We start from the raw sequence: 27,771 nt of genomic DNA, 5'->3' as shown, positions 1-27,771 counted from the left end.
TGTTTTTGTTTTTTGTGATTGTTTTAATGCACATCACTTGGCTTCAAGAGATACATTCATTTTCCACAGGACAAGCCCTTCATTGAAGGTATGGGTGCTGTCACTCACAGAGCGATAAAAGCAGCACTTTTGTTCATAGACAAACTTCATCTGCTAAAATACAGACAGTTCATAAATTCATATACATATATGAAGAATTCACATTGCAATCAATGGAATGTGTGAATATCACACAGAAGATATTAGACATGTTCAACGTGAATATATGTGTCTATCAACACGTCACTGTCAGTCTTACTAACAATACAAAGGCATTCTCAGTGAGAATTATAAAAGAATAATAATGTGTACTTCACAGAGTCACACCTGAATCACAAATGTGTGACTCCTCTTCTACCGCAAAAGAGTAGTTAACCTGCAAATATCACAGGAACTCAGAATACAGCCTTTACAAAAGCGAATAAAACAAAACAAAACTACAGAAGCAATGACTTGAAAAAGTAGAACACCGAGAGAATGAGTACAGGTACAGGTGTTTGTACAATGTTACAACATATTTGCTCTGGAACTTCCTAATAGTCCTTCATTTACCACGGCCTCCAGACAGTGCTGTTGACTGGACTCTTGTCTTTGATGATGCTGGTCTGGACTGTGGAGCTCAGAGGAGAGAAGTCAGCCTCTGTCAGAATCTTTTCAGAGGAAGACTGCAGCTTGTTGAAGTTCTCCATCATCAGTCTTCTCTGGGGCTGGGTCACCTCCTCACGGGACAGGAAGTGTGCCACCTCCTGGACACACCTGGAGTAGCCCCGATTGACAGCAGCTGAGTCCACAGCTCGGTTCTGCTGCTGCAGCCGCCTCAGGAAGCAGACTGTCATCTCCAGGATGTCTGCTTTCTCCAGCTTGGAGTCTGGCTGCTGTTTGAGGAACTCTGGACCCAGGAGAGACTTGAGATGCTCAATGCTGCTGTTGATTCTCTCTCTACGTAACTTCTCCACCTGAGGTTTTCTGAGCTGCAGAGAAAAGAGCAAAGTCATTAATGGACTGATTCTGGAGTAAAGTGTGAGCATGAACAAAGACAATCTGTCATGACAGAAGATGAAATGTTCTTCAATTTACCTTGTGAGTCAGAGTCAGATGTTCCTGAGAGTTGGTCAGAGCTGCAGTGATTGTAGGTGCCATGTCTGGATCTCTGTGCTGTAGAGGTCTCTGTAGAGAATCTGATCTCTGCTGGCTTCAACCCTCCTATTTATAGTCCCACATCTCCATATGAATGTGTGGGTCTTGGTCTGACTGCACTTTCTCACACTCTCGGCCAATCAGAGAGCTGGAGGAGACAATGAGAGATGCTAGACAGTGAATGGTGTTATTGCCTCAGGGATAATGGTTAGATCTCAGGGGAACAGGTGGAGGACTAAAGGGTGGAGGGCGGGGGGACGCAACGAGCTCTGTGTGAATCTGGGAAAGTGGTGACCCTGCGAAGAGAGAGCAGATCAATGACTCTGACTGAGCACACGCTGATCATCCCATTACACAAGCGCGGGAGAGATAATGAAAACATTAAAATGTACTTTTACTGAAATCTGAGCATTCATCTACAGCATGTGTGCTCTATACATAACCTTAACATGGATGGTGTAAAGTTAATAGTCAGATATGATACACACTGCTTGGTTGGTTTTTTCTTCAATAATGTTGCTGATGTTGTAATGAGATAATGTGATGTTAAACCCCACATCACCTCATCTAGAACAGGATGGACATTCTACCAACCACAAATGAGTATTAGCTATTTCACTCTTCTATAACCAGCTTCACACAAATTCAGAGTTGGACTCCCTTTTTATCCGACCCATCAAAATAAACTGTCTGGAATGCAGAGCAACATGAATAAAGAACGGGGGAAATAACAGAGCTTTTGAATGTCCATTAATCCTTAGCATGACTGCATTCCTTATTGGAATTTTACAAAGGCCTGGAGATGACGAGTCCCGATGATAGGAATTTCCATTCAGAGGCAGCGAGACAAAACTCGTAAACTGACTCCATAATTAATGTGATGTGCAACCAGACACACTTCTTTTGTTCTTAAAAGCGGTGAATGGGCAGAGTGTGGGAAACCAGAGAAAACTCACTCACAGAGCCCTCGAGGGACAATAAAGGCTGACCAGACAAAGACGTCTGTGAGCGGGAGGAGCAGGAATTCTTTACTACTGAAGCTTTAATGTTTACATATTTATTCACTTGAGCTGAACCGTTTATCTATATCTATTTAGATATCTATTTATACACATGTGGCATGATCACAAGTTTAAAGGTTTACTTTAAAGAAAATTTTAAAGATTAAGATTATTAAAGGTTAAACTGACGGTAAGTAGTAAAATACAAGTATGAATTATTTGATTATGATGATTTTTAAATTATTGCTATGAATTTTTTAAAAGATGGTGGAAAAAAGCCTTCAACTTCCAGGTTAGAAAACATCTAATATCCATAAGCCACATCTATCTACCGCATATAAATATAAGTTTAGTTTTTTAAACATTTTATTGTACTTTTGTTATAGTAAGTTATATAAACATTTAATCCGTGTCAGGTAACAGATGAAAGATATATAAGATATATCTAACAATGAATAAGTCTGTGTACATAAGATATAAATGTTATGTTACTACTACTATTACCTTACAAACACAAACAAAAAAAAGCCACAAATGCTGGTCATGATGACAACATAGTTTGTGGCTGCTTTGAATAAATTCTTAGTCGTTTGACTATATAATTACGAAATTTGCATCCAAATGCACTGAGTTAACTGGTTGTTATTTTACATGACCAGTCAAAATATTTGTGTTTATCTCTGGCTCTCTTCTCCTAATTGAGAGTGTCCAACAACAGACTGTAGCCTCAGGGGAGAGCTGCTGGGAGCAGCGTGTGTAGGGAGGAATTAGCATTTAACAAGGCACATGTCTATTGTCGAGGGGAGCAGAGTGTGGGAAAGCTGAGCGAGAGGAGTCACAGTTGAGTGTGATTAGCATCCTCAACCCCACCAGCACCTGATTACTCTCCAAAGGGAGTTGGCACACTTTCCCCTCTACTCTTATTCTTCTATTTTCTGTCTCTGTCTGGCTCTCTCTGGTGCCAACTCACTAACTTTTGCCAGCTTAATATCCCCCGTCCGTTTAACGGTTCATCATTTCCCTCCGAGTCCTTCTATTTATTCTTTTGGTGGTTGCCAACTGTCAGGACGGCGTGGCCCTAACAACACGAGTTACACAGACTTTTTGTTTGACCTAATGTTTTGACACACATATTCCTTTATTTTAATGGCACATGAATTTGGAAGCCTACACATCATCACAATCAAAGAAGAACGGAAACAAAACTGTTAAACATAGTCACTTATTCATCAATTAACTGCAACCAGCTTTATGTTCAAACCCCTTTCACTAATCAGACATGAGAGAACTGTCTAAATATTGTGGTTTTTAGTGAGTGTCAAAACCTTTTAAAACTGTAATACCTTGATTATTGCCGTCAGATTCTTCACAGCACAGGGCCGACAGGCATTAAAAAAGCCTTCGATAATCTGCTAAACTTCTGATCCTTGCTCACAGGACTCAGTATGGGTAACCCTGAGTTAAACTGACTGAAACAAACTTTGGCAGGACAAGATGCTGCGTTACATATTACCAATTTACCAATTTAATCACTTAAACTTTTATAAAAAATAAAGGCTCTATACTGCTCATAATAATGATGTACTGTATACTTTAATGTGTAGCGTTTAAGCAGACGTTTGTGTTATTGTGTGTAAATTATTTCTCAAATATGGAAAATGTTCCAGCAACCCAGTGTGTGCCTTTTCTGTTTATATATGCAACATCTACAGCACATGTTTCATGATGTTGCATGGCATCGTTGGGGCTGGCTCTCAAAGATGCCCTATCATAATCAAAGTGAGTCTCCATGCCAAGTAGTTATTAAATGCAAGTAATTTGCGCACGTGTTTTGATGCTTAACAAGCACAGATGCCAAAGAAAATAAGATAAAGGAACACTCGGGAGCGACAAATGAAAATTAAGGCAGGAAAAATTCCTGTACTCAAAAACATATAAATAAAGGATGATGAGGTTTGAAGGTGTTTCTTCATGCTGTCACACACGTGTGATGGGATGATCAGCGTGTGCTCGGACAAAATCAGCATCAGGCAGCAGATCTCTCTCTTTGCAGGGTCACCAAATTCCCAGATTCACACAGAGTTCTGAATCTCCCTCCATCAGCCCCCCCAGTCCTCCACCTGTTCCCCTGAGATTTCACTATTGTCCCTGAGGCTTTAACAGCAATTTATGTTACTGCTCCACATGTGCTATTGTCTCCTTGAGCTCTCTGATTGGCCGAGAGTGTGAGAAAGTGCAGTCAGACCAAGACCCACACATTCATATGCAGATGTGGGACTATAAATAGGAGGGATGAAGCCAGCAGAGATCAGATTCTCTACAGAGACCTCTACAGCACACAGATCCAGACATGGCACCTACAATCACTGCAGCTCTGACCAACTCTCAGGAACATCGGACTCTGACTCACAAGGTAAATTGAAGAACATTCAAGAACATTTGACAGATTGTCTTTGTTCATGCTCACACTTTACTCCAGAATCAGTCCATTAATGACTTTGCTCTTTTCTCTGCAGCTCAGAAAACCTCAGGTGGAGAAGTTACGCAGAGAGAGAATCAACAGCAGCATTGAGCATCTCAAGTCTCTCCTGGGTCCAGAGTTCCTCAAACAGCAGCCAGACTCCAAGCTGGAGAAAGCAGACATCCTGGAGATGACAGTTTGTGTCCTGAGGCGGCTGCAGCAGCAGAATCGAGTTGTGGACTCAGCTGCTGTTAATCAGGGCTACTCCAGGTGTGTACAAGAGGTGGCACACTTCCTGTCCAGTGAGGAGGTGAAGACACAGTCCACGAGAAGACTGATGATGGAGAACTTCAACAAGATGCAGTCTTCCTCTTATAAGAACCTGACAGAGGTTGACTTCTCTCCTCTGCACTCCACAGTCCAGACCAGCATCACCAAAGACAAGAGTCCAGCCAACAGCGCCCCCTGGAGGCCGTGGTAGACACCTACAGAGTTCTTAAAGTTCTCTTGGATTGAAATGCAGTGATGTATTCTAAGAATAATATTATCTTTATTGATTTATCAATATGTTCACAAAATTGGCCATGTTGACCAGTATGTGTTCAGATCAGATTCTAACGAGTTGAAGCTTCTCTCAGGTGTTTATCAGTAAACATAATTTCTGATGTACTGGTGTGTTTTTACTATGTAAAAGATAATTGACCCATGTTGGGTCTTCACGGTCATCACTGCTATTATCAAATTGATTGAAATTTGTAAGCAGCATAATTGTGAATATGAAAGTTTTTGTCTTTTAGTATTTGAGTTAGTTCACTTTGTTTGGACTAAATAATCCCATGTGTTTCTTTGAAATGAAAGAAAATGTGATGCATCATCACCACCATTGCTTCTCTGGAGTTACAGACATGATTTAATTCTCTTGTAATAAAAAAAAAAAAACAAAAACACATACTGTATATATCACAAGCTTTGTGTTGTGGCATTTATTTATTCACACTCTCTCTTACTTAACATCTATTTTCTTTCCCTTTTATATGTAAGGTTGAAATCATTTACACTGTGTAACATGATACTCACATATGTGCATATACAGATTGCTTCTTCTTAGCAGCAAACAAATCTTGTATAATAGTAATGTGTTCCCCTCTTATGTTCGCTGCTAGTCAGTTAATACCAGAAAAAGCCCTAAGTGCCAGAAAAACTCTTGTTATGACTCTGCATTGACTTCCATTCATTTGAACAGTGTAACCAAACCTAATATTAACCCTAATTAATGCATAACTTGACCTGAATTAAATTCAAATGTTAGTGATTCAATTATACTTCTATGACCGAGTGTGTACACTTGTATCTGTTACCTTTTTACTCTATTACAACTTTTCTGGTATATAAAGATATTTTATCTTCTGGACCAGTAGAATTGTATTCCTGGGGGTCTGGTTAAAGTTAAAATTAAGATGTGAATCATGATTCGCTTAAGTTTAGATCAGGTGTCTTAAACCTCTATCTAGTATCAGAAGAGCCATTTTTGACCCATGTCCACCCAGATATAATTCATCTGGAGCCACAAAGACATCATGTATACAGTTTTATATATATATATATATATATATATATATATAAACACTAAAGTTTGCTGCATTTGTGAAAGTTAAGAACTAGCTTAGCTGTTGACAAGGGAAAGCAAGCCTCTTTTGAAATAAAACACGTAACTATGTAGACATATTTGTGTCTTTCCATTATTTGTTGAACATTGGTCAAATAAAAAGTGACCCACTTATAATAATAATAAATAAACAGTGTTTGTTATAATGTGTAGCTCATGCTTGAGGACACCTGCTAGCATAAGTGTGTTGATGCAGAAGTGCTTCTTCATGTGAACGTGACTTCATTTAAACAGGTCTGTTGAGTTTGGGGAGGTTTTTAAATATCGTATTTGACGTGGACACGGATGTGACTCATATTTTTAGTTGACAAAACATTAAAACAAATAAGTGTTCACTTTGAACAGAGCTACAGGGAGCCACTGCAGAGGGCCCGAAGAGCCACGTGTAGGCTACAGACCCCTGGTTTATGGTTGGGGTTAGTCATGATGAATGAGTTATTAAAAGGGTTAGATTACACTTAAAAACTAAGGGATACTTTTTGGGTAAGGTTGTTCAAATGACAAGAGTCATAACAAGGATAACTATGTGTGTACTCTCCATTAAAATGTCACTTTGTTTCAATAACCATAACGACTACAAGGGACACTCCACGTTTTAAATACTATCATTTAATTGTAATAGTAAATTTTAATTTTAATTTAATATAATTATAACAAGTGTAATGCACAGCTCGTGTCGTCTCCGACATTTCACGCGGTCCGTGAAGGCAACACCCTGTTGGTCCGGGGTGAACGGCGTCACAGCAGCGAAACGGTCTGACATCTCGTAGGACAGCGGATCCGTCGTCAACACTCCGCCCGTTAGGAGCGTTAGGAGATAATGTTGGAGAGCGACCGTTAGACTGAGAGTTATTGAGCCAATTCTCTGTCATTCGCCGTCGCTTGGAAACACATACATTCAGAATGGGGATGGTCTTGCCAGCGGCAAACGCGTCCCTTGCCGCGGTGACTTTGTCGCTGCTCGCCTTCGTGCTCTGCTCCTCTCCCGGTAAGGTTATGGCTCTTTATCCAGGCCGCGCCGTTAGCACACAGTAACGGTTTACGGTTCCGCCAGCGGTTTTTCTCCTGCTTGTCCATCCTTTGTCTCTGTCACCCGTGAACAGACAGACCCGTTCGCTCCTTCTACCGCCCTTGCTATTCAACATCAACTAATGCAGTTGTGTCTGTTTACCTCCATGTTTATTTTAGGCCTGGTGATCTGAACCTGATCAGTGTCTGACCTCAGCTAGCATCAGCTGTCTGGTCCAGTGAATTAGTCTCACTGTTAAATTAAATTAAATTAAATTAAATTAAATTAAATTAAGGTTATTGGACTTTCTTCCTTACTAACACATCTAGAACATTAAGTTTTCAACAACAAGTGCAACATATTTGCTCTCTGTACTTCAGATCAGATTTTAGTTTTATATTCATATATGATGAGAAAGTTAGTGTCTTGTGTTTTGGGGATTTTAGTGGAATTTTACTTGAAAAATAATCAACAGATCACTCATGTGAACTACCATTCATTGTTGCTTTGAAACAGTCCCCAATTCTTGATTATAATTGACAATTTGTTTGAGTATGGATTCAATATGGAATCACCAACCATTTTGATAATTGATTAATTAGTTCTATTGTGTTATTGGCAGTAATTGAAACATGAATATATGATCTCTTTGAAATGTATCGCAGTAGAATAAGTCTTTAAATATATACTTAAGACAAGGGCCGTGATTACAGAGGCTGACATTTTGTGCCACCATGTTTCTTCAGCAGCCAGAGCGTGAACTTCACATTTCTGAAGCATAAGCTCGTCTGACGTATGTTCCTAGATCTTTATTAGTGTATATGTCATGCTTTTTAGAACGTGTCGTCTGTCCTTGCTGGTGTATCTTAAAGCAGCCTACAGTCATGCAGCAGTTGTTATGATGAGTTAAGAGGCTATAATTTTGTGTGCCCTGTAATTATATGTGGTGGAATACATAATCCCACTCTTTGAAACTCAATTACAGAAAGTGTTTGTTCTTATGTAAGACTGTCTCCTAATGTACAGACAACAGAGTTGATATTTCAGTTTTATTCCTTCACATTTCTTTAAGTTTTGTTTGCTAAAATGTTCTAAATATAATTTATATAATAAACTGTTATAACTGACATTGTTGTTCATTAAAAAAAACATACATTTTCTGATCAGTTTTCACCCTCAGAGAAGCATTGAATTGGCTGTATTTGGCCTGGAATATGAAAGAAGAAAGATGAGTCACTACCTTTTTGAAATAAATATCTACTTTTTACTTGACAGCAGAATAAAGACTTGTAAGTGAAGTGAGCAGTCAAGAGTTTGAAGTGAAAACAACAGCTAAGAAACGTTGCATTTTGTGCATTAGGGGTGAAGGTTTCATTGATGAACTGGAATCATGACGCGCTCCATTTGCCTTCTTTCCTCTCTCTGCCTCCTTTATTTCTTTACTCTTGTTGATCGTCTTGCTTGTGATTTGCAGTAAGTGGGAATGAGGACTGTCTGTGGTACGTGGACAAAAACGGCACCTGGCACAACGGCTTCGACTGCCCTCTCATCACATTCTGCTGTGGGAACTGTCACCGGCGTTACTGCTGCCTGGACGCTTTCAAGATGATCACAGAGAGGGAGCAGAAGCGCTGTATGCTCTTCCAGTTCAGGTGAGAGCAACAGCTGCTGTGTTCCACTTTCACTGACTATTACATAAACTTACTTGACACCAACAGTCTGTCCTTGTGCTGTTCATAAGATACTTTGTTCTTATATTTATTGTTGCCATATTCAGACGTATATCAGTAGGTTACAGCTTGCCTGTAGAAAAAATAATGGAAAATACACTCAATTTTGTTGCTGCTATTGCCCCATAAGATTACACTGCAGCCATTGCTTTTGTAAGTACTATTTACATACACAAATACAGGTCGAAAAATACCGGAATTACTGCTTAAGCAAAGAGATGAAACAAAGCAAATACTTTTGTAAATTAGAAATTAAAATATACTTCTTGTGACTCTTTTTTTCTCCCTTTTCCATTAATGGTTATTGAGCGCAGTTTGGTGGGCAAAAGAGCCATTTTTTAAATTAATTTAACATTAATTCTTAAACACCACGTTAAGGTTTTCAAAACTGAGCAGTGGAGCTTGTGGCAGAGACAGTGATTCAAGCATGGAGCTGGCACAAAGTACAAAAGGGGGGACGTGTCAGGTAACTGGAGTGGGCAGAGGTAATGATCCTGAGATACAGGCAAGCACAGAGTCTTACAGAGACACACAGATCATAGAGAGCGCTAAACTCAGAATGAGGACTGAATAATCTGGTCAGACAGGAAGATGAGCCAAAGTTTCAATACTGCAGAGCTTAAGGTGTTGGTAAGCCAACGAAACACAGATGTGTAGGTTGACTACTGGAATAAGGCACCTGAATGCCAGACACATGCACTCAGAGAGAAATAAAACCACCAAGAGAATATAGGACATATACTTTATCACACATAGAGTCTAATTATAAAAGAAACCAGTCTGTTCCTTATCCCCTATTTGTAACATTTGACAAAAGTCCCCAGAGTGCAATGTTTTCCCATTAGTTGTTCTGGTGCATCAGCTATCTGTGTGTTAAGTGGTGCTTGAGTTCCTGTGAGGGATCCTGATAATGCAGGACAAAGCAAGCTCGTACTTGAGAGCTTACAACATGGCATTTTTTTTTTCTGCACTGCATTGTAAACCATCCATCACTCTCCAGAACTGAACAGACAGTCTGCTTGTTATTGATCCCTGTGGGAGATCACATCAGCGGCTAGTGGAGGCTAAAATGAAATGGATGGTGTAAAGGAATCTTTTCTCCTTCGGGTTCCAAGGTCACGTTGGGCAGTGTTTCCATGGCTGACTTAGAAGTACACGCTGAAAGCAATAGCTTGTTATCTGTTTCAAGGATAGCTGTGAAGACAGTCATGGAGCCAAGGTGGACCAGCGCCAAATAGTGGTAACCATGACAACCAAGGCCATAAAGATATGGTACATTTAGGGAGACCACAACAGATTGAGAATATGAAGTGAAGGAATGTGTAGAAGAGTGTTCATTATTTACTAAAGCCTTGTTTCCAAGTGGAACGGTTCAGTTCAGTACGGTATCAGGGATTTTTTGCGTTTCAATTAGGAATAGTACCAAAATAACTGGCCCCAACCCTTCCCCATGACAGTCAGCTGATGGGGCGACACAAAAACGAGCTTCTGGATGTCCTCCATTGTTGTCCGTTGTGTTATTGCCTGTTGTGTCGCATTCGATGTTGTTTTTCCTTGTTCCTTGTTGCACCGGTACAACATCATCCTACGTGGCCATTGGGCACCGCCCATACCCCGCCTACCAAGTAAAGGCACTGTTCAGAGTAGAAACGCAGGCCTGACCCAGGGTTTGACCCTTCCAAACTATACCGTACTGTACTAAATGAAACCATACCATGATGGAAACACAGCATAAGATGCAATCTCAATCACATCATTGCGGTTAGTTGATCAGATTATAAATAAAGGGGAATATTTTGTAATTGAAGTCCTCTTCTTCTTCTTCTTCTTCTCCTCTCAGCCCGACCACTTTAGCAGGCATTGCCTCCTCTGTCCTCCTGTTTGTGGCAGTCATTGCCACCATGGTCTGCTGCTTCATGTGCTCGTGCTGTTACCTCTACCAGAGACGGCAGCAGAGGGGAAGAACACCTTATGATGGTGAGTCCTGTTCTCCACTCTTCATACCCAAGTCATGTCATGTAAGGGCACTTTTTTTATTCATAAGCGCAAAGTAGGGCTACATGATATTAGGAAAATATGTGATAATGGAGAATATTGCGATGATGATATGACTTCAGTATGTGGTGAAGTCATGTTGGTTCGTTGCTGGAAGCTCATTTCAGGCCCAGTTATTCCCAGAACAAGGGAACTCGATAATTATGTAAAACTGAAATGCTGTAATGGGCTACATCGTCGAGCAAATGACACACAACCACCAGCTATTTGTCTACAGACTTCAGAATCCACACAGAACTGAGGCAGAAAAACACATGTTTTTACATGTTTACATTCAGAGGAGAAATGCTGCATTTGCTTTACAAAAGGAATTTCATTTCAAAGGAATGGTTCAAATGTGTGGTTGCATGACAAGTTCACCAACACCGACTTCACAGAAAAGGCAGCCCATGCAGTATGGCGTGAACTACCTCATACAACCACACTTCAAAAACATGAAATACTTCAAACAAATACATCCCTTCCTACCTGGATTCCTGAAAGACAGAAATACAAATCTGAAGTTTTTCAATGTAATAAATGTAAATGTAATCTAAATCCTACTTCATTGTTTCTCATTGGACTTGGCTCACCAATCTCTCTGACAACCAGTAGGTGGCGTATGAGGGTGTTACAATTTGCAGCAGGGTTCAGCAAAGTGTGCTAGGCTGTCACTTTATGAGAAAATGTCTTTTGGCCACAAGGAACAGGCTACTTTAATTAAGTTCAAGCAGCCTTTGCACTACTGTATGTATATTGCGTATGTTGATATTGCAATGGTGATATATTTATGACATATTGTGCTGCCCTACCCCAAAAACCAGTATCACAAATATGCCTCATGAGGCTGAACAGTCTGCCCAGAATTACAGCGCACTCTATCTTTACACCCCTGTTTCCACACCTCCCCCCCCCAGTTTAAAACTATTCCTTCACCACAGTTTGTATGTTTTTGAACCCGCAGCCCAACAGATCCCCATGGCCAGCTACCCATCGGAGCCTATGTACGACGCTTATGGAAAACCACTGGGACCCCACGAGTATCCACATGCTGGTTATCCCATGCACTCCCAGTATCCTGGCATGCCCCCACAGTATCCAGTGATGCATCCTGGACCGTATCCACCTCATCCAATGGATCCAGCATACAGCCAGGGTAAGATTAGTGTTCATGTTGAAGAGGCTGTTTTAAAAATGTCCACAACAGGCCTCCAAAAATAGTCCTTTGCAAATAAAGCAAGATACTTGTGGTGTGACAGTTGATCATTCCCGATCAATAGATCACTGTAGTGAGCAACAATATAATGTATAGATGCAGGGGTGAAAATATGCATTAAGAAATAATAATAAAACCATATAAAATGGTTTTGTAATTTTTCATATTGATTGCAGGTCCATAAATCACATTAAAAGTACTCCTATGGTGGCAGATTTTATAATATTTCATAATTGCCCAAAGGATCAATATCATAAATGTGTCACGATGAAATGATCATCTTACTCCCTGAGGTTATGGACAAGTATTCAGTGCTTTACAATACATGCTTTCGCAACTTTTGACTTTTCATCTGGTCAAATTCTATAATCTAAATCTAAATAATTGATGTAGATTAAGTTGTACTTTGCATTCACTGCTGATTAGGATATGTTGTATCCACGTTCATCCTGTAAAGCTCTGACTAAAACAATCATTTTTTTGTCCCTTTAAAGTATCTCTCTCACCTTTTTAAAAAATTTGGATTTGCACTTAATCCTATGAAACTGACTGTCTTTTGTTTGTGTTTTTCTTTTGTCTGCTTGTGTTTCAGCTCCTCCACCTTACTCTCCACCACAGTATCCTGGTCATTGATGGGCTTGTCCACACGCACACACACACACACACACACACACACACACAAACTCACACTCTCTTGCTCTCTTGCACGCAAAAACACCCAACACACAAACACATTTAAACAAACACTACAGCTTGACTCGCAGTGGTTTGAGTGTGACGGAGAAAAAAAAAAAAAGATTGAGGCACTTTAAGAGTTTTTTTTATTTTTTATTCCCTTGTTTGTTTTCACTGATGTGCTACTTCTGTGGCGTAAATTAAATACAGGTTTGAGCTCCATTCTCCGTTTTGTACTCCAAATTCTGCAACCTGACACCTGAGTGGCTCTCACAGAGGGCTTCACGCCATCCCCCCAAATACAGGAGGTATCTGACTAACTCTGCTTCTGTCAACTCGGCTCAGCGACACCTCACCTCAATAACAGGGTGTTACATAAACCCGGGGGTAAAAAAAAAAAAAGAAGGGATTTAAAACAATGACAGTGCACAGGGAGAAAAACGTCTTCATCCACACTCAACATGAATTGATTAACATCTGCTTAAGATGACGTTTCAGGTCGTCTCGCTCGCTGATGCACGTTTCTGCAGATATGATTTGACATTTCTTTTGTAATATGGTGTCGGGGCTAATGTGAAAAACAAGGGAATCGTGATATGAAAAGGTGACATGTTTATGATTCCAATTTGAGGGTCCTCTCCAATTCTGTGTGAGAATCCTGTAGTCTCTCTGTTGGTTAATCTTAATCTGACAACACATTACTTCATGGAACTACATGAGCTGCACCATTTCTAATGTGACATCTTAACATCAGCATGCTACCCAGTTAAATGTGTCTTTCAGCGTGATCTATCCACTCCTGAATAATTTATAGTAAATATAGTTTTTTGCTTTTTCTTGTAACATATCAGATCAGGGGGAGCAGCAGGTCACACTGGTCACACTGCTTGATCAAACAAAATGTCCAGCCTTACAATAATTAATTTTTTTCAATTTTCAATTTTATTAATAATGAAACATGTTGTTTTCAAATATTCTATTGTTATTGTAACATAAGATATGCTGTTTTTTCGGCATCTTTCCATTTGCTATTTATTTTTGTTGAGGGAAAACTTTGACTGTGAATCGGTTCTCACTTTCTGGACTAAGCTAAAAAACCAAACACACAAAAAAACACACTACTGTTGTAAAAATAGATTTTGTTAAACACCTCCCCTGTAAAGGTTTGACATTTCTGGGAAATATATGCATTTGTTTTATTGCCGAGAGTTAAGTGAGAACATTCTCATGTGGAGTGATGGACGATGTGCACAGATCTTTTATTTAACTCTACGCTTAAAAAGTCATACGTTTGCCGCAAAATACAAAAAACAATAATAGTCATTGCACGTATTTCATTTTATAATAAAGTTGAGTGCATTAAGCTGTAGCCTATAAAAGAAAAAACCCATTGCTAATCCATTCACCACCACATAAATTACAATATATTTATCTCTTTTATTGTAAATGAAAGCACTTCAGCCTCATTTAACAATTAAACAAAAGTATAAATATATATATATATATATATATATATAAATATATATATATATATATATATATATATATATATATATATATATATATATGTTAACGTGGGTATTTGATACCAAATTAAATCTAAAGTATTTCTACAGTATTTTGTGGTGCAGGTGGGCGAGAACAGATTTGTGTATTTCCCAAAATTGTAAACTAAAACATTCTCTTACAGATTTGGTAAACTGCTGTGTGAACTGTAATTAATCCAGCTGTGAATTTATAACTTTGTACAGATAAAACCAGGCCTGCTCCCTTGTAAGTTGTATGAACTGTATGAGACGGCGTCTCCAGCATGTGTTTCCATGTGTTTAACTGACTACTAATACTGTATGTGATGCCTGGATTATCTATTTGTTTTTGTTTGTTTGTTTTGTTTTGGGGTCTCATGTCTCTCAGCCAAGTCAAATGAGGCACATATTAAATATAAAGTTCTATTGATCCTTGAGATTCCATCGAGACTAATTCTGAGTCTTGTCTCACCTCTTAACCATGTGATGAATCGGGCAATAACATTAGTTTACAGAGTAAATAATTCATTCACACATGGTACTGTCCATATGTACAGATCTGTTTAGCCTTTTTAAAGCACAAAGAGAACACTGGATGTAGTTCGACCTATTATTCGCTGTCAATTTGTATCCCAAAACCAACTCTAATAGTATATTTAGTGAGACTGACATCAGTTGGCGAAATAACGTTTTGTTTTCTGTTGTCATGTGGATGCTATGACATTGTAATATAAAGTGATGGAGTGAAAAGTTTTTATTCCTATTAACATAAAATCTAACTTTGGAATGTAAAATACAGCAGTGTGTTGTGTCCTTTTTTTATATAGACATTCATTTGTGATTTAGGAAGATGAGTAAGTGAATGTTTGCACATCATTTGACCACTAGATGTCCATATTTCCCTCCTGTGAATGTCAAATGATTTTGGATGTTCGGTGGGACACAACATCTTTTCCAGGAGAAATGTTCTTCTATTATTATTTACAAGTTGCATATTTGTCCGGATGCATACACACTGTATACGCATGTATTCCTCTGTAATGTTTAAAATATGGAATATTTTCTCCATAGATTTGTTTTAATCATAAATATATATTTCTAGTTAACTTACTTTAATGCAAAATGTTCAAATAATATTTTATATTTGCAGAAACAAATCGGGTACCACTTAAGTTAAAATGTTATTCTGATATTATTATTATTATCATCAAGTTATTTTAGATCAATTTTACATACTCTTTGGTAGTACTCAATTCTGACCCTTTACTCTGTGGCTAGTCACTGAATTTCATTGACTTTGTGTTTTTTTTTAAAAAAAGAAGCAGTTTTCACTCTGCATATTCAACTGAACATGAACATGAATCCACAAGCAGCTTTGTTACACTTAACTGCTGCCGTTATTCCTGCAAAACCCAATTTCTTCTTTTAACTTGTACAGATTTCAGAAACCTGGAAAAAATATAATAAAATTGCTAAAATAATTAGGAACTCGTCCCGTTATAAACACGGATGGTGTAAGAGAAAGTTTCTCTACTCTGGCATCTTTGTTAACTTCAGCCCTTCCCATTACCTTTAAAGGAGTGTGTACCCTGAACTAAATATGGACATGCACTTTCACAGGATTTCAAAGAATGTCCCAGCCTTACAGTCCACTTTGATTATGTGAGCCTGTGGCAGTCCGTCACTGGTACCCCTCACTGCAGCACTGTGAGTCCAGCCTCCTTCCACCAGGACTGATGCCTCTGGTGGCTTTTTGATGAGGAGGACGTGACGGGACAGTGGGACAGCAACGTTGGCCTATGCGGGAAGACTTCTCACCCAAAGGAGAGAATTTACACAACATTTTACTTTAAATAACTTTGAATTTGGATTTATTCTATAACTACCACCAGCACCTCTAAAGAAACCCAGTTCTCCGTTTATCTCAACACGTACAGAGCCTTTAACCGCAGATTTTTTTTAAGCAACCATGTCCAGGGCAAAGGTGAGAGGCCTGACCCGCACAGGCCGCCAGGTCAGCGAGGACCCAGACTTGGACACCTTGCTGTCCACCCTCTCCCCTGAGGAAGTGGAGGAGCTGCAGCAGGACATGATGAAGGTGCCTGACGTCAAACCAGAGGATGGGAAGGTCGTTGACCAAGGGGAGACTCAGCCAAGGAGCAGCAATGTCTTGGATGCTAAGCTGGACAGCAGACGGGAGAGTGACACTAAAGGAAGGCTCAGTCAGAGGGAGCAGTCATTTGAGGTAATGAATGTTATTGCTCATGTAATAGCAGCTCATTTTAGGTATTTAAATAAAACAATCACCCACATCAGTTTTGTAACAATCTGAAACATTTAGAGGGTTTTTTTGACAATCAAACAACAATATGTTGGACATAGATATTCTAATGATAGCTTTCATGTGCTATTTTTCATTTTGCTTGAAGCAACCTGCCAACTGGACATCATGCTCTCTCAGCTCATAAACAGTGGTCCCCAGAGTTGGCCTCTGTGCCAGGAAAAATATTGTTTATTGAATCAGCCTCTGAGGTAGAGACCATTTGTATTACCCCCTTTAAACATGTAAGTGATTTTTAACCTATATAGATTCCCCAATGGCCGAGTGCCACAAAGCCATATTGCTGGCAATTCCTGCGTCTAAAGGAGAGGCAGTCCCCGTAGAACTTCTTAATCCCAGCCTAATGGAATTCCTTGGTTGATTGCTCCCACGCTCACTGCCTTTTAAGGATACATCTGCCACGGCCGCGGCTTCATACAGGAAAAACAGATGGAGTCTCACAAATCAAACACTTAGCAAGCTACTCACTGCAAACGTAACCCTGGCTCTATAAAAACATGGGCCCTTTCGCAAACTATAAACACACATGCCATACATACTGTGTCAGTGAGAACGTGTGTATACACACTGAGCAGATGGATGAAACGTTGTTTAGCAGCACAGGAATCCAGTAATTACACGCAAAGTCTGCATGATTCAGACTTTGCATGATTGATTCAGATTTATTGTGGTTCAGGCCACTACATCCTTTGATGCATTTCTACTTATCCTAATTCTTTTATGTTTGCATTTTTATCTACTTTACTTTGTAACATAACATAATATATGTATATATATACATATTTTTTTTTACACCGTGCTCACTTTGGTCCCTCCTGCAGGGCGAGGCAAAGAAGGAGAGCCGGAAGCAAGAATACCTGAGAAAGATGGGCCTGAGCCAGGAGGGGAACGATGACATCGATGTAGGACTACAAAGACAAGCTAGTGTCTCAAGTGAGAGAGATGCTAAGGTGGACGAAAGAAATGGTAAAGCTCCTGAAAATCCAAAGGACGAGCAAAGACGGTTTTCAAGTAGATACCGGAGGCAGGAGGGCAAAGACAATGATGTGAAAGAGATTCACGACAAAGACAAATGCGAAGACAATTGTCTAAGAGACAAAAGAGAGAGCAGAGAGAGCAGAGAGAGCACAGGTAGCAAAACAAAGGACATGATCTCCAAGTTACAGGAAAAGAAGGAAGATGGTAGAGAGAAGGAAAGGAGAGAAGACTGCAGGAGGAGAGATGAAAGTAAAACTAAAGACATTATCTCAAGGCTACGAGAAAAAAGTGAGAAGGATGTGGGCAAGGAAAAGGAAAGAAAGTCAGAGAGTATCAGGACATCAGGACGTGTCTCCAAAATGCTGGAGAAGCAGAGCAAGGCACAAGAAAGCCAGGAGAGCAAATGTGAGGAAAAGAAGCCAAAAGCAGAGGAGAAGAAAGTTGAAGATAAAACCAAAACTGATGTCAAACTTGAGCGACAACTGTCTGAGAAGGGTGAGGTACAGGTGAAACATGACAAGGCAGAAAAAAGAACAGATCGAGAGGAGTTGGTTAACCACAGCAATCACGTGAAAGAGAAGGAGAAGATTAACACAGAGAGGAAAGCAGAGGAGAAAAGGGAAAGAGATGATGATAGAGAGAATGTTAAAAAAGCAGCCGAAACTGAGAAGATGGGCAATTGTGTTACCAAAAACACCCCCAAAAAAAAGGTGAAGGAGGAAGAGGCAGAGGATGAGGAGTCAAGCATGTTCGATGAGCTAATGGATCAGGTACGAAGCAATGACCCCTCCCTCACTGAGCTCAATGTCAACAACTCCGAGGTCATCAAGACGAAAACGCTCATCGAGTTTGCCGAGGCTTTGCAAAACAACAGCCATGTCAAAACCTTTTCTTTGGCTAACTGTCGCGCAGACGATCACGTGGCTTACGCGGTCGCCGGCACGATACGCAGCAACAAGACGATCACCAGCATCAACATCGACTCCAATCATCTCACGGGCAAGGGCATCCTGTCCCTAATCCAGGCTCTACAACGCAACTCCACAGTGACTGAGCTTCGATTCCAAAACCAGCGGCACGTCTGCGGTGGCAAGACAGAGATGGAGATGACCAAAATCCTGAAAGACAACACCACCTTACTCAAACTGGGCTATCACTTTGAGTTAGCAGGGCCAAGAATGACCACCACAAACATACTGAGTCGCAACATGGACCGGCAGAGACAGAAGCGCCTACAGGAACAGAAGCAGGCCCAGGCTAATGGAGAGAAGAAGGGATCACTGGATGTGCCCAAGACTGGAGGTGGAGGATCCCTGAGAAATTCACCCAAAGCTTCCCCAAAACCATCTCCCATGCCCTCTCCCGTGCCTTCACCAAAGCTGACACCCAGAAGAAGAACTGGAGGTCCGGCTCCACCACCACCTCCGCCTCCTCCTGGCGGTGGTCCTCCACCTCCTCCTCCTCCTATGATGGATGGAGATGCCCTGAAGAACACTCTCAGTCCAGGTCGTAGTAAAAACTCACGGGACCAATTGCTTGCCTCGATCAGAGGAAGCAATGTTAAACAACTCAACAAGGTACGTAATGTGAGTACATTCATCCATCCATCCATTTTCTACCGCTTTATACATTCTATTTTATCTTTCACACAGGTGCCGGTGCCAAAGTGGTTGCAGTAATGTTTCCTGCTGGAATATAAAGTGAAAAATGAAAAGAGGGAGAACTGACATGAAGGATTTCATGAAGATGACCTCTACATAACCCGAGCTATAGTGAAGGGCTGTGCTGGGGGGTGGATGGAGAAAGTGACACACGATGTTGATTGGTCGGACGAAAAGCCCTCACTATGAGTTCTCCCCTCACACACTGGACCAAAAGGACGCTGTGGAGAATGAGTGATGCGGGGCTCTCTATTTGCTGACGAGAGAGCGCCACGTGTTTGTGGATGTTTCTCTGTAGTTGATACTGATGCTTTGCTTGTTATTTGCACTAGTTAATATGAGGCCAATCATGTGACGTGTTGGCTCGTGTATGCATCTGAATGTGAGTGTGGTGGGAGTGTGTGGTGAGCTTATTAATAAGAGATTCAAATAACTCTAACTATAAATTTCTAATATACAAACATTTATCAATTATTTAGTCAACATTCATCTGACGTGTATTTATTTATGGAGAGGGAAGCCACTGTATGGTTGTCAATTGTAAATCTGTTCAATTGCAAATTCTGAGATGGTGGAAATATCAGGGAATTGACAAACAAATGGCGGCTTGACCTAAGAAAGCCTGGGTAAGGTCAAGGTAGTCTTTGAATTGTGTGTCTCATTGCCAATCTCACGATATCTCAGGCAGGGTTTATCAGATCAGAGAGCAGCCCAGTGGAGTCCTGTTGCATGACCAAAGAGTTAAAAGACGGGAATAATTACATAATGCAATTTCATCAGGAAGTGCAAATGGCTGTCCCTCAGTATCTCATGTTCTTTTTTTTGTTCTGAATCATTCTACATCTACATGTCTTAACCTTTGGGTATTTGGAAAACCATTATTGGCTCAATGTTCATGTTAATGTGGGCAACGTTTGAGCGAAAGTCATTTCTTAAGGGAATTCATTGTGTAAATCACTGCACTCTGTCTAACAGAGGACCCTCTGCTATATTTACGGAGCCTGTATGTTTTCAATAAACTATTGGTATGTCTGCAATGACAGGTCAGAAGTTTAATGTTATGCCTGGTTGATATTATTAACAAACACATTCCTGGATTTACTGGGAGTGAGCACCAAAGTCCTTCTCCCACATTAAAAGCACAAACATGAAAAATGTTTAGACAATGTACTGCTCTCTACATAACATACATGTTGCCTGGTGTTTGCTTGTGTTCAGAGGCAAAGAAGAGAACAGCAGCAGCAGCTACAGGCCAGTTTATGTCTCTATTGCCTGGCCTCGGCCTCTATGAAATGCCTATATTTGGTCATTTCTCATTGAAGGCTTGCTCTGCAAGTCATTCCTTTCTTGTTCCTAATAATGGGCTTTGTGCCATCGGTTTGTCTCTCAACTGTAGCTGCTCCTCTGACCAACAGCACTGATCTCAGATGGAGAAAAAAGGAAAGGGGGTGAAATGCAAATGTGACGACAGAAAATAGGTTTGCAGTGTGTGTGCGGTGTAATCCATGCCTTGTACGTGCAGAACACCCATTTTTCATTTGATCGAAAGTAGATTCCTAATCAAAATATACACATCATCATTTCCACACAGTAATCTGGGGCTTTTATGGCCCCCGTGGCTCCTGTGGGTGCTACCCATTTTGATATGTTGGTAAATCAGCCTTGCACTCCAGAAAAAAAGTGTTTTTGTTTATTATTTGCATCAATAAATTCCAAAAGAAAGGCTATGTTTTAATGTAATTGAATGTTTACTCTTGTCTTGTGGCTTTTCCAGAGGAGATTTAACCCAATCACAACGATGTTCCTCATAATGTAAAAAAAACTAAACAAATAGTCATCAAATTATTATTATCTTTTCTGACTCTAAATGTTATATCTCAATGTTTTTGGTTTTGCTGTTTTTCACTCAGTACCCTCCAGCAGAGAGACCAAGTATCTTATCTAAAGTATCTTAAGATATGCCTTTTTTCAGTTGTTTATGTTCTCTGTTATTCTTTCAATCTATTGTTTCTGTATTTAATGCTTTTAAAATAAACAACCTTATTTTGACCCCAGGAAGAGTAACTGTTGCCTATAGTAACATGGCTATTGTGGACCCTGATGAACTAAACTCAGCTAAACTATAAAAGCACAGCACCTTGACTCACTGGTTCATCTCATTAGAATAAACATACAGAATACATGAGTTCCATATTAAATATAAAAATAAAAGGGGTGCGTTTTTTGGCAGAGCTGGTTTTACAGGTGCCGAAATTTGCATCCCCATTTTAATGTTTATTTAGCCAGGAAGCTTGTTACATATTGAAAATGAATTCTCATATGCAAGAAGACACCCAAATATAACACGAGCACCACCATTTTATCTTATAATTTATAACCTGATCTACATGTGTCAAAATATACATCCTTAAACATGTTTCTCTGCTGAAAACTGCCTTAGTTGGTTCCACCATGGTTGAGTTGGAAATCCAGCACTGGATGAGGATTTCCTTTGCCCCCTGCGCTGCTAGAAAAATGCATAATAAAATGCATTGTATTTGCTTTCTTATTTGTTTCTTATTGGTTTACTATTTTATTTATTTGCAATGTTGTGTTTTTAGACTTAGACTTCCTTTTATTGTCATTGCACAGAAAACACAGTTTATATATATCATCATGGAGAAAAGGCCTCCCCATCATATTCTTCTTTCTAACATGTAAAGTCTTTTAAACTAATGGCAAGAACTAAAGCAACTAAGAACTAAATGAAGAACTTGAGCACAACTGGTGGTAGAAGAGGGAATATAGCTTCGGGCTGTGACGCTAATTTCAAGGGATACTCCTTTAAAAAAACGTTGCCCTGTGACGTCCCTTGTTTCGTCAGAGGGAACAGCTAAAGAACAAAATGGAGGAATATGCCAGAGAACCATGGTGAGTCCTGAAGAATTAAAATACATCTACGTCTCTTTGTGTTTTACCAACAACTGTCCATGACTCTGTGTGAAGTGATCAGCACGATATGTGTTTAATATACGTGTTTTATGGTTCAAAATGTGGCTTAAGGAGGGCACTTCATGTTCGGCCGGCCGGTTAGCAGAGTTAGCAAGAATGCTAATTTCACGTTGGTCTGCGTTAGCGGTGTGTACCAGGTTGGGGCCGCTGTTGCTATATCACGTTTTTAGTGACCTTGTCGACTTTTCAGTCTACGTGCCCTTGTGTCTTTACATTTAGCTGACATCTGCTGCACAGTGTAACTGGATACTTGCCGTACAGCAAGCGGCACGTCTATAATGTTACACGTTTTAAATTAAACGTAAATAAGCTAACGTTAATGATATGTTGCTTTAGCACATGTTCGCTAGTTCAGCTAGCATCGTCATAGCTACCAGTTGGGGGTAACATGATTGCACAACAGTTGGTGAAGTCAAACTTAGTGAGAATCCAAAATTGCAATGACAGTGTGATTTTTCTGAGCTACGTGATGTGATGATACGTTCAAATGCATGTTTTAATAATAATATCACATGTATCAGTAATAGTGTGATACCACACCACAGGGCTCTTCCTACAATTGCAGATAACAACTGAATACAACGTAAATGTAAACATATATACTCTTCATATTAAGCTATATATTAAAAGCAGATTTTAAACTGCTCGGCCGAGCTGTGCCATAGGGACAGCTCGGGTTGAACGGCTTGAAAATAAAGTAAGAGAGGTAATGTTGAGATGTTTTGGTCACGTGCAGAGGAAGGACAGCGATTATATTTAACGATGGAGCTGCCGGGCAGGAGGAAAAGAGGAAGGTCACCGAGAAGGTTCATGGATGTTTTGAAGGAGGACATGATGACAGTTGGTGTGACAGAAAAGGACACAAGGGGTAGAACTAGATGGAGGCAGATGATCTACTGTGGCACCCCCTAAAGGCAGAAGCCAAAACAAGTTCTCAAAGTGTTTATAATGGTTTCAGCTCTAAAACGAAGTAAAATTGACAATTAAGAAACCTGTCTATTTTGTTGACTTTTAAGAGATCTGACTGATGTATAGATATGCATTTCAGCTGTTTTAAAGGTCAAACCTATGGATCAACCCTTGTATCTACAAAGTTGAGAATCATTGGCTTTTAATTTAGCATATTCTCATCTTGTGCTACAGTTTTCTCTTCAGGCCTTATAATTGTACACTTGTGACTGTATATATATATATACACAACTTTCTTTACCCTATCTAGTGATGTAATGTTGTACTTCTCAGTCTGATCGACCTGTTTGTCAACTTTAAAATGTGGTGATCTAGAAGGTTATTTTTTTAGTTTAGCACATTGAGTCTTTAAGAGAAGCTTTAGTCCAGTTGCTACTGACTCGATGTGTTTTGGATTACCATGACCTGGATGAATTTGAATCTACACAGACACAATTAACCTTGGTTTTATTAGCTTGGACATCAATGAACTGCACAGGAAACATTGAGACTAGCATGATGAGCTGTTTCTTCTTGTTTGACCTTTATAGTGATCTCCTGTTAATGGCTGTATTATATTTTTAGCCCTTGGAGAATTGTGGACGACTGTGGTGGAGCCTTCACCATGGGAGCCATTGGAGGAGGAATATTTCAGGCAGTAAAGGGCTTCAGAAATGCACCCTCAGTAAGTAGAACTATGTAGCTCATCACTTGCATCTTATCCATATGGAAACAGAACTTCATGTATGCAATATTTTTGTTTTTTAAAAGTTTTCTGAAAACACAGCATTGTTTCAAGAAATGTCGTCATACACGTGAAAGCCCCCCCCAAACGTCTTTTAACACTGTAGTATATATTCTGTGGCACTGTAACGCTGCCATAGAAATACACATAAACTAGAGAGGAAGACATGGATGCCTGGGTATAAAGCTTGTTGTTGTGACATCTAACAAGGTCAAGGGTTTGAGAAGTGAGCCTCACTTGTTGTTAAATTCAAATAATTGTGAAGGCAAATACTACCAAAGGCTCCACTCAGCCATGAAATTATAATGCACCAGCACACAAAACTAGAATATAATTGTTGCTAATTTTCATCCTAAGCAGCCTGTTGGCTGGTCAACATGATTGAAATTGTGGTATGACATGCCAAGAGTGTAGAATTAATTACAACATTTCCTGTGTAGCTATCATTAAGATCACTAATCTTTCTTTAATGACACTTCTTATGCTGTGTTGTATTTTGGCATGTTTTAAAATTTCAAAAGCATTTTGACATTGATAACAAGCAGTAGGTAAAGAATTGACACCTATCTATGCATGTTGTAGGGGATGAACCACAGAATGAGAGGTAGCATGACTGCAATCAAAACCAGAGCCCCACAGCTTGGAGGTAAGAATAAATTAATTCATATGCTATGTACCAATTGCTAATGCTAGTGATATCTAAACTTTATTGCACCTTGTAACATTTGCCTCTCTGAACATTGCCATAGTTCATCGCGTTGTTTCACTGTGTGCTTCATTGTATTCCATTTCTTTGGACACAAGACGCACTCTAAACTTAACTAAGTGTCAAGCATGACTTAAGCCATTGAGTCATAATGATGCCATTAAGGAATATTTCTTGGGTTGCAGGTAGCTTTGCAGTATGGGGAGGCCTTTTCTCCATGATTGACTGTGGATTAGTAAAAGTCAGAGGAAAAGAAGATCCATGGAACTCAATAACAAGTGGGGCCATGACAGGAGCTATCCTTGCTGCAAGAAGTAAGCGCTTATGGGACAGTGGCTGATGACGGTCTTCAAAAAGAACATACATGCCTTGTTTAAATGCCAAAAGTGTTGCTGTTTAACTCATTTCAGAACAGCCCAATAACACTGGAGACATGACCTTAGTCTTACCACACACAGCATTATGAACTGTGTAACACTACATTAGTACATCATAATATGGTTCTTATATGTACTGCCCCCCCCCCCCCCTCTCTTGCTAAAAACAGAAGGAAAAAAAACATCAATAACAAGTGTCCTTGTTTTTATAATTTATGTATATATTATATGCGATGACAATAAAATGGAGGTAGTCGTTTCATGCCAATGCTTTTAGTATTAAAACTCAACATCCAAGTTATGAACTTGACTAATACTAGTATATTATTACTTTCTGCTTCTGTAGATGGACCAGTAGCCATGGTTGGATCAGCAGCCATGGGAGGCATTCTGCTGGCATTGATAGAAGGTGCTGGAATCTTGCTTACAAGGTTTGCTTCTGCACAATTTCCAACTGGTAAGTGTTACCAATGATATTGGACATTTAAAGCTGACATGTATATGGGTCTAGCCTTGAACAGCTTTTAACCCTTTGATTGTCTGTGATCTCACACTGGAGTTTTATGTTCTTTTTCCTTTCCAGGGCCTCAGTTTGCAGAGGAACCTGCCCCTGCTCCCATGCCTTCCCCTTCCTTTGGAGACTACAGCCAATATCAGTGAGAGGACTTTCTGTATCCACTAAGCCTTTTTGAATTCCTTGCTGAAGTTAAAATGAAGACATTGGGATGCAAATTACCACTCACCGAACAAGAAAAATCTGCATCCAATTTTATGGACTATGTCAAAGAAGTGAAGAGCAAAAACATCTTCGTTTACTTCTCAAGAGCCATGTACAGATCTGTGTTTTACCATTCTCAGCCTTGTGGTGTGCATCTGTTTCACAAAACATTTGTTAAATACAGAGATGTGCTTGTGGGGGTGAGGCATGATTTTCTATTTTTGTTCGTATAAAGTTTGCAAAAACACATCACACATGGAACATATTAAATTATGTATAAGTTAAATACTTATGTATATACAGTAACAACTCTTTGCTTGTATTCACACGGTAGTCTTTATTTGCCCTAAATGTATCACCTGCTTGTGCTGGCCGGAGACATTTGGCTGGCCATTCTGTTGTGAAGGTAGAACATCGGATACAAAGTGATTCCTGGAAGATAGATTGTTTTAAAGTGATTTATTTATTTTAGATTGTAAAGAGTTAGACCAGGCATGGTGTTTTATCTGACAGTCATTTTACATTCAACAAAGAGCTGTGGATAATATTGCCAGTGGCAAAATATGGCATAGACTGTACAAATGAATAGAGAAACTCCAGCAAGGGATTATTGTATAGTGTATGAAAGCTGTATGCCAGATTGTACTGTGGTACAATAAATAAATAAATTATAAAATCGCTCTTAGTCTTATGACTGAATTTATCTTGTTAGCTCACATCTGAAAAAAATAGATATAGATATTTAAATGTAAATTTTTCTTCCAATACTCTTTCAAGGTTTGCCCATAATAGATGTGTGAAACTGTCATTATCCACTAGAGGGAGCCACTGCCAAACCAGAGATTTTCTGCTCGTTCAAATCAACTGATTGAGTATAAAAAGTACTTTTGATAATAACTTTTAAAGTAAATGTTCAAAGATTTAATTTGTTTGTCAGACTATTATTAGAGTAAAGAAATTGTTTGATAGAAATATCCAGGCGATAATTTCTCAGCTAAGAATTACACTATGACATGCATCCACACTAAATTGCCCGTTTTATCAGTCACCACTTTACATTTTTATTGCAAAAAGAACTTAACCGTTTGTCAATGTGTACCATTTTAATTCTATGAATTAAGTTAACTATTCGACCAGTTGTTTGCACTTTTATTTGTTGCCATTCAGTCAATAATAAACATCAAACCCTGATAATTTCCTAGCGCTCAGTGTAACACATTTTACCCAACCATTGGTCAAAAAAAATCAGTACTATCACAGAAAAGTAAAAGCCCAGCAAATATTTGGAGAAGTTGGAATCTTCAGTCGGCTTGATGAAACCAAGAGTTTGAGTCTTTTGCAACATAAGGTAGTTCATATGTTGAGTGTAAAACCAGTCTGTCAGTAATTCATTTACACTGTGTGAATGTCAAGCTCATGGTTTATTTCTTTTCACTTAAAATAAACCTTGAAATGCTGGTAAATCATTCAAGTTAACCAAACCAAAAAGGAACCATGATATAGATGAGTTTAAAGAAGACAATTGGTGAAAATGAATAAAAAACTCATGGATCCTATAGTTAAATGAGGTATGAATGTGCATGTGCATGACGATGTACATTAAGTGCATGTATTTACACACAAACGGTATATACAGTATTAGCCATACACTCACCAACCACTCGAGTAAGGTACACAGGAGACCTGATGAAGTGAGAGGAGTGGGACTGGTGTGGTTTTCTGCTGCTGTAGTCCATGTGCTTCAAGGTCCGAAGTTCAGAGATGGTCCTTCTCAAACCTTGGTTGCAATAATTTTGAGTTGCTGTCAAAGTC

At 39.5% G+C, this 27,771-nt stretch overlaps 4 protein-coding genes and 1 pseudogene across 4 annotated transcripts; 4 read left to right on the top strand and 1 right to left on the bottom strand.

Annotated features, from left to right (window-relative positions):
* LOC131461004 (transcription factor HES-5-like) lies at nt 1-1,223 on the bottom strand. The gene is made up of 2 exons (XM_058631966.1): nt 1,117-1,223; nt 1-1,010 (listed from the first exon to the last, which is right to left on the bottom strand). Exons 1-2 carry the CDS (start codon nt 1,177-1,179, stop codon nt 588-590), a joined length of 486 nt encoding a protein of 161 aa, XP_058487949.1. The 5' UTR covers nt 1,180-1,223; the 3' UTR covers nt 1-587.
* Nucleotides 1,224-4,469: 3,246 nt separating this feature from the next.
* LOC131461044 (transcription factor HES-5-like) lies at nt 4,470-5,583 on the top strand (annotated as a pseudogene).
* Nucleotides 5,584-6,995: 1,412 nt separating this feature from the next.
* shisa4 (shisa family member 4) lies at nt 6,996-12,977 on the top strand. The gene is made up of 5 exons (XM_058632817.1): nt 6,996-7,292; nt 8,788-8,965; nt 10,884-11,020; nt 12,042-12,233; nt 12,886-12,977. The coding sequence occupies exons 1-5, from the start codon at nt 7,208-7,210 to the stop codon at nt 12,924-12,926; spliced, it is 633 nt and encodes a 210-aa protein (XP_058488800.1). The 5' UTR covers nt 6,996-7,207; the 3' UTR covers nt 12,927-12,977.
* A 3,171-nt stretch (nt 12,978-16,148) lies between these two features.
* LOC131461522 (leiomodin-1-like) lies at nt 16,149-21,523 on the top strand. Its single transcript, XM_058632833.1, has 3 exons — nt 16,149-16,739; nt 17,657-19,390; nt 19,466-21,523. Exons 1-3 carry the CDS (start codon nt 16,464-16,466, stop codon nt 19,490-19,492), a joined length of 2,037 nt encoding a protein of 678 aa, XP_058488816.1. The 5' UTR covers nt 16,149-16,463; the 3' UTR covers nt 19,493-21,523.
* Nucleotides 21,524-22,252: 729 nt separating this feature from the next.
* Nucleotides 22,253-26,639, top strand: timm17a (translocase of inner mitochondrial membrane 17 homolog A (yeast)). Its single transcript, XM_058630861.1, has 6 exons — nt 22,253-22,384; nt 23,999-24,098; nt 24,741-24,804; nt 25,050-25,178; nt 25,588-25,698; nt 25,825-26,639. The coding sequence occupies exons 1-6, from the start codon at nt 22,359-22,361 to the stop codon at nt 25,899-25,901; spliced, it is 507 nt and encodes a 168-aa protein (XP_058486844.1). The 5' UTR covers nt 22,253-22,358; the 3' UTR covers nt 25,902-26,639.
* Nucleotides 26,640-27,771: the final 1,132 nt, after the last annotated feature.

This window comes from Solea solea, chromosome 6, assembly GCF_958295425.1.
Source record: "Solea solea chromosome 6, fSolSol10.1, whole genome shotgun sequence".
NCBI classification, from domain to species: Eukaryota; Metazoa; Chordata; class Actinopteri; order Pleuronectiformes; family Soleidae; genus Solea; species Solea solea.
The sequence above is the reverse complement of the archived record's forward strand: the minus strand, read 5'-3'. Positions and strand labels throughout refer to the sequence as shown.

Bases quoted from the DNA above. Each gene is read 5' to 3' on its own strand.
- LOC131461004 (XM_058631966.1), bottom strand. From the start codon at position 1,179: ATGGCACCTACAATCACTGCAGCTCTGACCAACTCTCAGGAACATCTG. The intron at 1,011-1,116 runs GTAAATTGAAGA...TTTTCTCTGCAG, and splicing joins ATCTGACTCTGACTCACAAG to CTCAGAAAACCTCAGGTGGA.
- shisa4 (XM_058632817.1), top strand. From the start codon at position 7,208: ATGGGGATGGTCTTGCCAGCGGCAAACGCGTCCCTTGCCGCGGTGACT. The intron at 7,293-8,787 runs GTAAGGTTATGG...TGTGATTTGCAG, and splicing joins CGTGCTCTGCTCCTCTCCCG to TAAGTGGGAATGAGGACTGT. The intron at 12,234-12,885 runs GTAAGATTAGTG...CTTGTGTTTCAG, and splicing joins GGATCCAGCATACAGCCAGG to CTCCTCCACCTTACTCTCCA.
- LOC131461522 (XM_058632833.1), top strand. From the start codon at position 16,464: ATGTCCAGGGCAAAGGTGAGAGGCCTGACCCGCACAGGCCGCCAGGTC. The intron at 16,740-17,656 runs GTAATGAATGTT...TCCCTCCTGCAG, and splicing joins AGAGGGAGCAGTCATTTGAG to GGCGAGGCAAAGAAGGAGAG. The intron at 19,391-19,465 runs GTACGTAATGTG...TCTTTCACACAG, and splicing joins ATGTTAAACAACTCAACAAG to GTGCCGGTGCCAAAGTGGTT.
- timm17a (XM_058630861.1), top strand. From the start codon at position 22,359: ATGGAGGAATATGCCAGAGAACCATG. The intron at 22,385-23,998 runs GTGAGTCCTGAA...TTATATTTTTAG, and splicing joins GAATATGCCAGAGAACCATG to CCCTTGGAGAATTGTGGACG. The intron at 24,805-25,049 runs GTAAGAATAAAT...CTTGGGTTGCAG, and splicing joins CAGAGCCCCACAGCTTGGAG to GTAGCTTTGCAGTATGGGGA.